This window comes from Pecten maximus, chromosome 6, assembly GCF_902652985.1.
Source record: "Pecten maximus chromosome 6, xPecMax1.1, whole genome shotgun sequence".
In the NCBI taxonomy this organism is placed as follows: domain Eukaryota; kingdom Metazoa; phylum Mollusca; class Bivalvia; order Pectinida; family Pectinidae; genus Pecten; species Pecten maximus.
The window spans coordinates 3,919,996-3,933,260 of NC_047020.1; the positions used below are offsets into that span (position 1 = coordinate 3,919,996).

At 34.3% G+C, this 13,265-nt stretch overlaps 2 protein-coding genes across 2 annotated transcripts in view; both read right to left on the reverse strand.

Moving 5' to 3' along the window:
• The window catches only part of LOC117328758 (low-density lipoprotein receptor-related protein 4-like), a 33,390-nt gene extending 31,795 nt beyond the window's left edge, over positions 1-1,595 (reverse strand). The window contains 2 exon segments of the mRNA XM_033886284.1: positions 973-1,032; positions 1,522-1,595. Of these exon segments, the coding sequence (XP_033742175.1) occupies positions 973-1,032; positions 1,522-1,555 (94 nt within the window). The 5' untranslated portion in view covers positions 1,556-1,595.
• A 2,783-nt stretch (positions 1,596-4,378) lies between these two features.
• On the reverse strand, positions 4,379-10,300 carry LOC117328759 (apolipoprotein D-like). Its single transcript, XM_033886285.1, has 4 exons — positions 10,189-10,300; positions 7,600-7,870; positions 6,591-6,655; positions 4,379-5,178 (listed from the first exon to the last, which is right to left on the reverse strand). Exons 1-4 carry the CDS (start codon positions 10,210-10,212, stop codon positions 4,960-4,962), a joined length of 579 nt encoding a protein of 192 aa, XP_033742176.1. The 5' UTR covers positions 10,213-10,300; the 3' UTR covers positions 4,379-4,959.
• Between the last annotated feature and the right edge of the window lie 2,965 nt (positions 10,301-13,265).

The following is a 13,265-nucleotide window of genomic DNA, read 5'->3' on the forward strand; positions in this document are numbered from 1 at the left end:
AAGGCCGGACAAAAAGGTATTAGTTAAGATATAGACGTGCCTGAACAAGGCTTCCCTATATCAAAGTACTTATTGTGTATGTAATAACTTACGGTAGAGTACGGAGGCAGATGTGCCTGAGTAAGGCTTCCCTTCTCCGTGGGGACTCTAGTTAGTCTATGTGGTCGGTACATCACATACGTTGTAAGTGTATTAATATCAATAGCCTTGGGTCTGCTCGTGGTTTATAAGAAAGTGTCTGAGAGCCCCGAGTGTTGTACTGTACGTACATGCCTAACGTTAAATATATGCTAGGGAGTGCTCAGTAAGAAGTGAGTACTCAGTGAGTGCTCGGTAGAAGTGAGTGCTCGGTAGCAGTGAGTACTCAGTGAAGTGAGCGCTCGGTAAAAGTGAGCACTCAGTCAAAGTGAGTGCTCACTCGGTCAATGAGTGTTGAAACTCTCTTACCCTCATATATAAAGTAATCATAGTTGTATAATGTGATATTGCCCGGAATAAACCCCAGATAGGGAAGATTCATTTTGGTCAGGGAGCACTCATTATTTCATGTAGTATATTATTCCGTTCTGTTAATATAACTAGCTCTCTGTTTAGGTATATTTGTATTTCTACTGTAGGATTACTCAGAGGAACTGAGCAATCATTGTGTTATATTTCAACTGTATAGCTAGTTGGTACTTGATGTATATTACATAAACACAGCCAGGTCAGCTGTATATTTCTGTATATTTTTGCACTGAGGACTCGAGTAAAACTAATTATATGTTAGACAATATGGATCATCAGTAGTGACTGATACGGACCCTGTAAACGTCACACTAACTTCTTTCGTCGGCATCGAAAAAGATCGCCCCCATTATGTAAGAATTATGTATGTCCAATAACAATGCCCTTGCTAAGAAAAGGCAATAAAATATATTTATCAAAACAGCACATCTACTTAATAGAGCTTAGTATCCCTATAATACTTACAACGCTTGATCTGCGACACCTCCTCTGAGTAGGGGAGACTGAACACAAGGACTGGTACTACTGTAATGGGAACACAGGTTAGTAAATGATCGTTTACAATTAATGTGAGACTAAAAGAAAAGAAAATATTATTGAATTTCAATATTTTACCTAAAACGAACTTTTGTTGGAAATGTAATTTGTACGTACATATATTAACATTTAATATGGGATTTATGTACACGATGGCCATATCGTGCTGATTATTGAACTATAATTATTATTCCGCGATGGTTCAAATTTTCATAGATTTACAACAAATGTAAACAATGTTATAGATATAATGAAACAGGCTATATCATATTTTCTCTATGTTTCGATATTTTATTTTATCATCCAACATATTGAAAATACAAATCCTGAATGCAGCAACCATTCCCATATAAGAATTAGGATAATGACATTCAGGAAACATAAAAAAAACAGCCTTAAATCTATAAACCTTTCATTAGCATACCTATATGTCCGGAACACTTATTGATTTTAAATTAAACCAGATCCCACACTCACCTGCCAACAATAGAGAAGTTCGGAGGAGCGCCATTGCAGCAGACCGCTGGACGAACACCACAGATTGTGGGACGAGATCTTTATAAGACAGGCAGGCGACCGGTCACGTGATAACGATAACATTATCAAGGCTGCAAACTTCCTTATGGGTCACGAAACATCCTGGTACATGTAGCGTGTTTTATTCATGATATATTGTTTTCTTGATGCCAATGTTGATCTTTGAAAATGCACATTAGAACCACACATATGTATTTATTGTTTGAGTATATTGGATAACTTAATCAACACTATATCAAGTAAATGGTATGAATAATTGTATCAATTAACTAAAACAAGTGGTACCTTTGTTTATAAATAATTTGGAACTGCATGTTCCTGTAACTAATAGATCAATGAAGAGAGGGGCAACATGCAATGGAAAAGAATGGGTGTCGGTATCCCAAACAGCAGGAGACGAAAACAAATTAGTACAGTATGCATTTCCTGAACCAACCATGACCTTGATTCGGGTCTCTTGCTAAATCCAAAGGATATAAAGGTCGGTATTGTTCTAAGATAATGATTTTGAAGTTAGGCACGATATTCGTCAGCCGATAGATTAGAATATTACGCAATAATGGATATTTAAGTAACATGTTGTATAGCAATCTATAAATATGATATGTTTACAAAGCTTTCTTTCCTAGGAAACGAGATATTTATAAATCATATACAAAAATGTAAAATGAAAATATCCATACATTTGAGTACCCGGGCACTGCTTTTATAGGAAGACAATACCAGATATCGTCAAATCTCAAACAGTGAGTAGTCCGACAACTACCTTGACTTAGAAATTGTGTAGTAAGTAATACACGTATGGGCCTTCATACCGTGATTCCTGTGAATTTGAAAGGCAAATATGGCGCAATATAAGTATTCTGTTGAATTGTTTTTCCAATCTATTTTTTTTCATTTGCATAGGTGTTTTCATATCTCTGACATTGAACTTCTAGTAGACTAGGGTTATCTTGTTAATACGTTTATTACTGACAGTGTGACGGTCTATGTCTGACTATTCAATGTCCTTAAATTTGACTTAAATGTAATGTGTCCTTATCACTGAGTTATATCTGGGTTATTCAAATTAATGTTAAGGCCAACAGAAGGCGTTTACATTCGATCTTTATTTGAAATTTAAATTGAAGAAGAAAATTACTAAAATAGAGTATATAGCTGACGATGTTTGGACGAAATCCAGAGAATACTGATGTGAAAAGACAATCGATAAACACATGGGCATCTAACCAATACTCATTGTCATATCATCTTCATCTTCCCAATGAGACAATTATTGCGACCAATGGATTTCTTCTCGGGTCTCTATAAACCTGCACCTATCGAAACACTGTTGGAAGTTTGTCTGTTAGTAGCCTTTATCACCACAGACACGGTGACATATAGATAGCTTAGGCGGAGAAAGCAGGGATGCTACTTCAGATTAATGGAAAATAGGTTTCGGCCCATAACCTTCCTGTTTGAGAAAAAAAAACCCTTTAAATATAGAAGGATCAGCTGAAGCTATTGTTAAATGGGAGATGTAGTTGACATGTAAATGTTTTATAATGGAGCATTGCAATGTGTTTATGATTACTGAGAAAAGTAGCTGGGTAATATGTGAATCACGATTAAATCTCCTCTTGCGTGAGGAAGAAACATGAATGTTTGTTGCTATGAAATAAATTATCTTAACCAGAAAATGCAACATATTGATATCATTTATGAATGCTTTTCATTCTACCTCGGGTGCTTCAGTATAATTCACAAAACTATACATATCTACACAACGGGTTTGTGGTTGTGTCTACAGCTAAGGGATCTAATAACTTGATCTTGGTCTACAAACACTTTTATATTCCCAGTTTACAAAAGGAGCTAGGCTTGCTTGATATCTAGGGAGATTCTACCTTCACGTTATCCACAATTTATCAAAAGACGACATATTGGCTATAACAGATTTTTTTTTAAAAATACCAGCTAATAAAGAAAGTTTCAATCTACTTTATTGAATCCGTTTAAAATTAACATTTTATAGCTGGTTTGAGAAGTTCCTCAACTAAGTCATTATTTAACTTCCAACTACCATTCTTAGTAATGTTTAATCAGGGCTATCGTCCTATTGATATACTGTTTATCCAGAAGTAGGATTAATGGGCTGTAGATTTTGAAAAGCCTTGGTTTTTATTGTCCTTGAATAGAGCTATTGTGATATGTCTATAACGCTTTGGTTTATATTGTCCTGGAGTAGTGTTATTGTAATATGTCTCTGAAGCTTTGGTTTGTATTATCCTGGAGTAGTGTTATTGTAATATGTCTCTGAAGCTTTGGTTTATATTGTCCTGGGGTATTGTTTTTGTAATGTGTCTCTGAAGCTTTGGTTTGTATTATCCTGGAGTAAGGGTATTGTAATATGTCTCTACAGCTTTGGTTTAAATTGTCTTGGTGCGTGGCTATTGAAATATGTTTCTAAAGCTTTAGAGTATATTGTCCTGGAGTATGACTATACATTGTAGTTCTATTCGTATAGATGATAATACTATAAGGTTTTAACCACAGTATGAATCTTAATTTCTATCTAATCTAAATTCAATTTGTGATATTATAGTGATGAATATGTCTTGATATATTCATTCCGAAGCGTGTATGTCTTACAAAAAATGACAATCTGTATCAATGCAGGCAAAGAACATTTCAGGCTGACAATATTGGTAATTCTCTGTTAACAGACGTAGCTACTATTTTTCGATGACAGTTTGTTAAGGTGGTGAAATTATTTGTTTTATATTTAGGTCATAACAAAAACGGGGACTAAACGTTATATCAGTAAAATACTTTATTTTGTATCAAAATGTCCTTCATTGATAATATGAATTTTACAATCAAACGTAACTAAGTATATACATAATATAATTAAAGAATTAAACACAAAATGAATGCAATAAATTACCTTATTACCACGTAAAGCATACGTATTATGGTAATCACATGATGAATGGCTGTAAGGTATTCACAAACACGTATATTATATATAGCCGGTTTGTATATACATTATTGATGACGTCATGTTGTGTTACGTAACCACATGAAACAGCTTACTGATATGTAAGGCATGTGAAGATTGGAAATGAAAGCGCTTATGCTATACAAATGAGTGTTTCGCATATATAACATTGGAATTCATAATGACCAGACCAAACATATCTATACATCAATGTCCTAATATACATCAATGTCCTAAAACACATCATTGTCCTAATACACATCATTATCCTCATACACATCATTTTTCTAATACATTTTTGAACGATTGTTTATTATGTTACCTTGTCAGAGATATTTTCATATTTCAGAAATTGATCAAGCTACAATAAACACGAATTGAATCTTACGAATCAACTATGACCAGCAGCCATTCTGCATAGTAGCCTGGTAATTGAGATTATCTGTATTTAGCTTTAGAGAGTTAGCAAAGTTCAGTAGCATGTTCACTGCAGCAGCATCAGCAGTGGGTTTCCTCGACAACAGATGGATACAGTAATTGGTCATGAAGAAAGCGGAGGTACAATCGTACTCAATGGCGTAGTTATCGTCCAAGTAAATCACGGTATAATCAGCCTGAAACGTGGAAATAGAATATAAAGGGGTATTGTCTAGTATAACAGGTAAATCACAGTATAATGAGTCTAAAACGTGGAAATATAATGTAAAGGGGTATCGTCTAGTATGACAGGTAAATCACGGTATAATCAGTCTGAAACGTGGAAATATGATATATAGAGGCTATTGAATGGATTCCCGTTTAATATAACATATAACATAACATACGAGTATGACAGAATATCGAAATATTCTGTTATACGAGTGAAATATATGCTATATTTAACGGGAAATAATTCAATTTTCTTTGTATTACATTTGATCTACTTAAAATAAACTTGAAAACATCGAAAAATTAATAGTGTCAAAAAGTGCGGGAAATAAAAGTTTTATTAGTTTGATAAATTCCTAAATTTCACTAGCAAAAAGCAATAAAAAGGGTTATTGTCTAGTATGACAGGTAACAAACAAACAAAACGCTGATTGCAGAGCAAATCGATTAATCTATAAAAACCTAACAAGTACGCATAGACAGGAATAAAGTCATTTTACTTGTTAAGTAATATTAGTCTTACGAAAGCATAAATAAATCAGATTTAAAATAATCTGTCTAAAGCAGAATCCAACATTTATTATCACATTACGGATTTTTACCGACAAATAAACATCCTCCGATGAAAGGCATTACTAATTTTGAAGATTTATTTAATTATGTCGAAAATTTCCTGGTGTTTGATTGGATGTTGCTTGTTGACAAAAACGGTAACCACGGAAAATATAACGGAGAATACATTCAAACAGAAATGTGTTACATACCACCATCAATCGTATAAATACAAGAAGGCGGCCAGGCGCATATGAAGCATTGTTCACACTTTTCTGTACCACGGTACACGTTTGTACCCGTTTCTGTATCACAGTACACTTTTGTCTGTTACACAATCAAAGCATTTTCACTCGTTTCTGTATCACTATACAATTTTGGGGTACACTTTTAGGTTTCATATCTATTACACGTTTCTGTCCCATTCTACTGCTGAATGTGGTCATGGTACACCTTTACATGTGTATTTTCTTTTTCACCTTTCCAGCCAATAGAATGTTCAGTATTTGAAAGGTTATCAGGATAAATTATGGAAGGTACAGCACGAGGAGTATAAACAGCCTACCGAACATCAAATTAAAAACTCCACCGCTGGGGCCATTACTATCAGTGGCTGTCACCGGCCGAAAAGTGTACCGTGGTACAGAAACGATTAAAAATGGCCTCGCTTGTGTCCAACAAATTATACCATGGTAAAAAATGCTTCGACTGTGCCTGACCGCCTTCAGTCATCATACATAAAGACACGGTCAGTTCTTAATAAGCAGTTAATGGGATAAAGGCCTTGTTAATGTAAGCAAGAATTCCTGAGATATATTTTAATTACCTTTGGTGCAAGGAAGAAAAATCCTTCCTTCCAATGACCCGGCACAACTTCACCAGTCAGAGCTCCTGTTGTTAAATAGAAAAAAATAAACAAACTGAATATATGATTTATCAAAGTCATTTTAATACTATGAATATTTATTTATCTAAACACGTCGCAAAGGTAATGACAATGTTTCACTTTCTACACTTCGCAGCTTCTGAATCCTGACCTGCATGATCCTTTATCTTTTTTATGACATGGCATTTAATATTCCGGTTTGTCTCTTGATCTTAGAAAAAGTGTTATGAGAGAATATTATAAAATGATAGCGCGATGACCTCCTCTCTTTCACAAGAACAATGTCCCCTTATGTATCTCTATGGATTGTACAAAAGACACACAAGTTTACAGTACCCTCTAATGTCAATTTAGTATACAGTATAACACTATGGTAAATTATGATTATAAAACTGCATCTTATGGATGTTTAGCTCTTACAGGACTTAGTTATGCTATAAGTAAAATTTAATCCAAACAAAACAATCCTGAAAAATCAAAATACAGTATAGATAATTGCCTAGTCAAGGATTTAAGGTTTGTTTAATATTGCAGATAAGAGCTCTAAACATCAAATAAAATATTAACAAGTTTTTGTCTTATATTTGCACATGTCTCTTTTCATTCCCGCACCATTTTAATAGTTTAAATGAAAGAAAAAATAAGTTGAGAAAATCCATTGACTCCCAAATGTCAATGAAAACAAAATATTGGAAATGGATATTATTCTAGAACAAAAATGAAACGCCCGCAGAAGTTCGGCAGTTTAACATACATATACATGTAGTTGTAAGCCTATATTTTTGCTTTCAAATTTCACCTTTAAATGCCAATATTCCAACAAAAGCATTAAAAGGAAAGATCATTTTAGGAAATCTGATCTTCTGACTTTTATATTTTCTTGAAGCGAAATAAAATATTCTTTGCAAGTTAAAAGCTAAAATAAACAGTCTGTCAATACAATAGGTACCTGTGGCATTAAGAAAGTCTCCGGTTGGTGATAATTTTCGGCAGCTGTTGAAAGCACTTGCGTCTCCATTTGTTGCTCCGGACTTGGGTTGAACTCCTATGGTGGTACACACACAGTCCTTCTCAAAGTAACCGCCCCCGGCGGTCTGGATTTTGCCTATCTCGTACCACAATCCAAAGTAACGGGCATTTGTAAAATTAGAGGAAGGAGCCGGTGCCATGCAACCGGTAGAAGACACGAGAAAGGCCTGTGACACACCAACATATATGACCTGTCAAAATAGAGGTAATTGTTATCCATAATCTAGTATTTCTTCAGCAATAAGATGTATATATTCTTATTTATTTTATATACAGTGGAACTTCGTTAACTCGAAGTCGACGGGACCACGAAAAAACTATAGTTTTTGGTGAAAAGTTTGGTCAATATTTGTCAACATTATATAATCATTATAACTTCGCTCTGTCGCTCATCAGTTTAGTGTGAAGACTGGTCAATACATGTAAATATATATGTAATGTTTCGTTATGTCACTTGTAATTTGGTGTAGTTTTGCCGATAAACAGTCACGATAAAGTTTCTTTCACTTAGTCACTTCAATAACGATCTGATGTGCAAGTCATGTTTGCAAAAGGTAAACGATAAAACGGAATTCGACAAAATAACAAGTTATTAATGTCAAAACAAATAACCGTTTAAGTTTAACACAGATTGCATACAAAACGTAACAGAACCATTACCTTTTATTGGACATATATAAAATACTGTTTGATCGGCCTACTTACTTTTTATTGATAACCACGCCATTTCCATGTGTATTAGCACCGGAAGTTGGGCTTCGCATGTGCGTATAAAATGTTACTGTAACTGAGTTGGCGTTTTATCCAATTTAATAGACAGCACTGACCGTTACAGTTGTACTCTGAACACCTCGGCAGTAATAACGCTATTGTTTCAGCAGTTTAAAGATTTAATAGGCGCCGGTGACTGTGTCATTACTACACCTGTAAAAACATCAGCCGGGTAGATCTACCGGTGTGTCAGAGATTAGTTCCGCTTGAGCGAACGGGTAGATGAGTTGTTGACTATCGTGTGTACTGATATCGGCGACCGCCTTGGGAAATTACCTGATGTAAGTAAAGCAGTACTTTTTATCACCAAGACTTGTTGTTATAAGATTCAACCGACAATTTCTTTTATGAATTTATGAAACACTTATAATAGCATGTAGGTTAGTAGTGCCGATATGTTCAGTATTACAAACGGAATTTAGCTCTTAAAAAATGTCGGCGTTTGCCACCGATCGACGAAAATTATACTTCGAGTTATTCGAACATTTCAAGTAGGATTTTTATTGTTGGGACCAAATTTTTACTTCGTATTATCCGAGTTTTTCGAGTTATCCGAATTCGAATTTTCCGAGTTTTTTTTACTAAGATAAAGAGAGAATTCGGCCGGGACCGGCGAGGTACTTCGAGTTAAGCGGGGTATTCGAGTTATCCGAGTTCGAGTTAACGAAGTTCCACTGTATACATATTTAATTAAGACAGAAGCAGTCAGGGTTAAAGAGCCCTGGGTTCAGCCTCACGAACGATGATAGAAGCAACCAAGGTTGAAGAACCCTGGGTTCAGTCTCCCGAACTATAAGTTTATTTCAAGTAGGAGGGTTTACATTCAGCTTTCATCTTTCATTCCATCGGTACAATTCTGTATAGACACCTTTTCGGTAAAAAATTGTGAATCTTATTCATAAGCAATTATTTGAGAATACGAAATATAAACACACAAAATAATACACATGTACGTAATAAGTTAACTTTACTAGATCTGTATTACTTTCCTGTTTTTTGTGTGTGTTTAGTTTATTCCTGCGACCATATCATGCGATCTGTGTTTTAGCTGGATATTTCCAGAATGCTCAGCAATACATCGCAACCACCAATACCGAAGCAAGGTTCTAAAAGTTGTGACAGGAATTTGTCGATACATTGGTATGCTTTTTCCTTAAACAATGCATTATTTATAAAACACTATTTGATAAAGTGATCGTCTCTATTACAGTCTTCCTGGACAACTTAAATTTCAAATGTCTCAAACTTCGATCTCGCTCAATCAAAATATAATACTGTATATTGATATATTTCAGGAATACTTCGGGTAAGTCTTAAATAATAAAGTTTTCATTGAACAATTAAAAAAGATTTATTTAAATATCATTATACAATAACAGTTATTGTACTAGATACTATCGAAAATTGTAAGAAATATTCCGAATGTCACAGGGGAAAATGTCGACGAACCTCTTCCAGAGTGTATTGCGGTCCCCTACATTAGCTAGCGCATGGAACCTTTGTTAGAGATTGAATATTAACAACAGGGGAAAAAGATAGGTTACGGCATTAATGGTGGTTTCGCAGTCTGGTAAAATATAACTGTATGAAGTGTTTCTAGATACAAAATAAATGACTTAAAAACAGAAATATTCTTGTCTGGACGGGAAAAAGTTTTAATAAAAAGATAATTGTTTACTTTTTAGTTGAATAAGCATTTACCTATTACAATACTAGCATGTTCGAACGGATGACTTACCTGGAGTATTAGTAAGGAATGCATGATGGATTCAGTGTTGTCGATCTGTTGGTGAGTTTGTTCGTTACTGAATTAATTGTGTGACTATGGTCACCTATATAGCTTAACAGACACATGTTTGTCAACGAGGGTCTTATCGCCGTCCCAAATAAATCTTTGGTTAGCTTACTTTGAGGAACTGTCAACTACCTACGGCAGCCCTGGAGGGACCTTTTCAGTTACAACTTATTTATTATCACTTATTTGTTATTTCTTATTTGTTATCACTTATTTGTTAGTACTTATTTGTTTTTAATTAGTTGATTGTTTGTCAGTTATGATGTTGTTCGGCCATTTTATACAACAACAGGCAAGGTGATGGACGTTCTACCCAACATATCAAGGATTCTATTCATGTTCATCATTTTGTGTTTATGTGCCGTTGTAGAGTAGAAAGTGTAGTACCGTCGAGTTTTACCTTGTCTTGAAAATTGTCTGAGTAGAAATGAATTGTTAAAAATCGTTTTCTAGTTCTGATTTTGTTCTGATGACACAACATTAAACTCGACAGTTGAACCGCATTTTTAGAAAGCTGTACCTACAAAGACGCCCTCAACACTACACATGTAGACAAGCTGTAGGTAATATAATAAGACAAGAGAGCAATGGACAGTGTGTAGGCTATAGAACAATGTGGAAAAGACTTGTCAGAGATAATGGAGTAGCAGTAAAAAAACGACGTCATGAAAATTATGAAGGAAATGTATCCAAATGCAACGAAAGAACTAAAAGTGCATAGATTGAAACGAAGGGTGTATACGACGAATAGACCTACATATGTATGGCACGTGGATGGGTACGATAAATCAAAACCGTTCGGATTCTGAATTCATGAATGCATCGATGGTTATAGTAGTAAATGCATGTGGTTCATTATGTATCGCACGAGCATATATCCTACTGTTCGGCACACCACAATTAACATTAACACATGTCTTGCATACTTTCAGCACTCTGGGACACTGAGTCATTTTGTTGATATGACCTAGCACAGAGCATATGCCAACCTATGTCTTGTACACTTTCAGCATTTCTATGACACTTGGTCTTTTGTATATCGCATAGTTCAGTGTCATATGCAGCATTTCAATGATGTTGTAACTGTTAGCAAACTTGGTGGCGGAAAGCTGCATTGAATCTCCTGGCTGTTTACCCTCTTTCATGCAACTGACAATGAACATAACTGAGTCTACATACTGTGGTATACTCCACGCAGCTGTGAATAGTTCCGATATGCATATGGCTCCAAATATCTGATTTTGTACTTTCGCCTTTGTAACCCAATATCACCTTTCTCTGGTTGACATATCCTAAAAAGGTCAATAATTGTATGTTATTGAAGTGTTTAATGTCAGACAAATGATGTGTTATGTAATAAATGAGTGTTATGCGTTTTGTCTCCGTCTCTTTTTTCTTTTCTCTTTTCTCTTTTTTGTCACTTTTCACCTAGAAAAGATAACAAAATTGTCCCATTCATATATTTAACATGTAATACCTAAATGGGATATCTTTAATTGTAATAGGGGGTCTTCAGACTACCATCTTCCTAGGAAAAATGATGGTATGTAATATTTATGTACCGTTTTTAATGAATCTATTTTTTTGTAGAAAAAATGTTAGTATCATATTAACGCGTAAAATATCTTTCATTACCATCTACAAGAATTTAAATAAATCATACGTCATCTTCGTTAGAGCTGGAGCCGCTGTCCTTGTCCGCCTTGCCGCGTTTTGTTGTAGCTATCAAATAACAAATGAGTAGTAACAAATAAGTGATAACAGTTAAGTAGTTACAATTAAGTAGTAACAAATACGTAGTTACAATTAAGTAGTAACAAATAAGTGATAACAATTAAGTAGCAACAAATACGTAGTTACAATTAAGTAGTTACAAATAAGTGATAACAATTAAGTAGTTACAATTAAGTAGTAACAAATAAGTGATAATAATTCGGTAGTTACAATTAAGTAGTAACAAATAAGTGATAACAATTAAGTAGTTACAATTAAGTAGCAACAAATACGTAGTTACAATTAAGTAGTTACAAATAAGTCATAACAATTAAGTAGTTACAATTAAGTAGTAACAAATAAGTGATAACAATTCGGTAGTTACAATTAAGTAGTAACAAATAAGTGATAACAATTAAGTAGTTACAATTAAGTAGCAACAAATACGTAGTTACAATTAAGTAGTTACAAATAAGTCATAACAATTAAGTAGTTACAATTAAGTAGTAACAAATAAGTGATAACAATTCGGTAGTTACAATTAATTAGTAACAAATAAGAAGTAACAAATAAGTGATAACAAATAATTGCTAATTAAAGTTGTTCTTTCAGGGCTTCCGTACCTACCCCATGGAATTTGATTTCACTCCTTTTGAGAGTAAGGAAAAATAGGCTACTCACTTAATTTTAGTCAGTAAGTCTGGGAAATATCAATAAATCGAGTACAAACTACACGTGGTATCCAATAGTGAATGTGTCATTAGCATATTCTAACGTATTTCTTGTTGGTTTTATTTAGTAATATATACATATATATTAATTGTGCGTATACGAAAGAATAAAAAGTGGTTGTTTTAACATGAGAAAATGTTTGACATCTCAATATCCAAATCATATTTTGGTTGGTTGAATTCTCTGTCCTATAAGTACATCTGATTAGTTGATAATATATCTTACAAAGTCCCTACCTCATTTGAGTACAAATGCTAAAGTGATTAGACATCCTTTTAACTATGTTGGGTAAGCTGACAATACTTTATAGGCTCTGTAATTATATAAGTACAATGGTATAGTCACGTGTCACCTGTGACCTTTGTTATGGAACAATGTTTGGTAAATCTGGCAGGTGGGGTTAGCTTGTGTCTCCATACGTGGCTGACCTTAGGCCTGGAATGGTATCTATACGTTTGATGGTCAATGGTCTGGATTTTTGTTTTTGCTGTGGAATATGAGTAAATCCTCACCGATGTTATAGTATTAACTGATCATGTCCCGGGATATCTTAACCATGTCTATGTTGTATTATA

Bases quoted from the DNA above. Each gene is read 5' to 3' on its own strand.
- LOC117328759 (XM_033886285.1), bottom strand. From the start codon at position 10,212: ATGCATTCCTTACTAATACTCCAG. The intron at 7,871-10,188 runs GTAAGTCATCCG...CTATTTTGACAG, and splicing joins ATTCCTTACTAATACTCCAG to GTCATATATGTTGGTGTGTC. The intron at 5,179-6,590 runs GTAATTAAAATA...TCCACGTTTCAG, and splicing joins TTTTCTTCCTTGCACCAAAG to GCTGATTATACCGTGATTTA.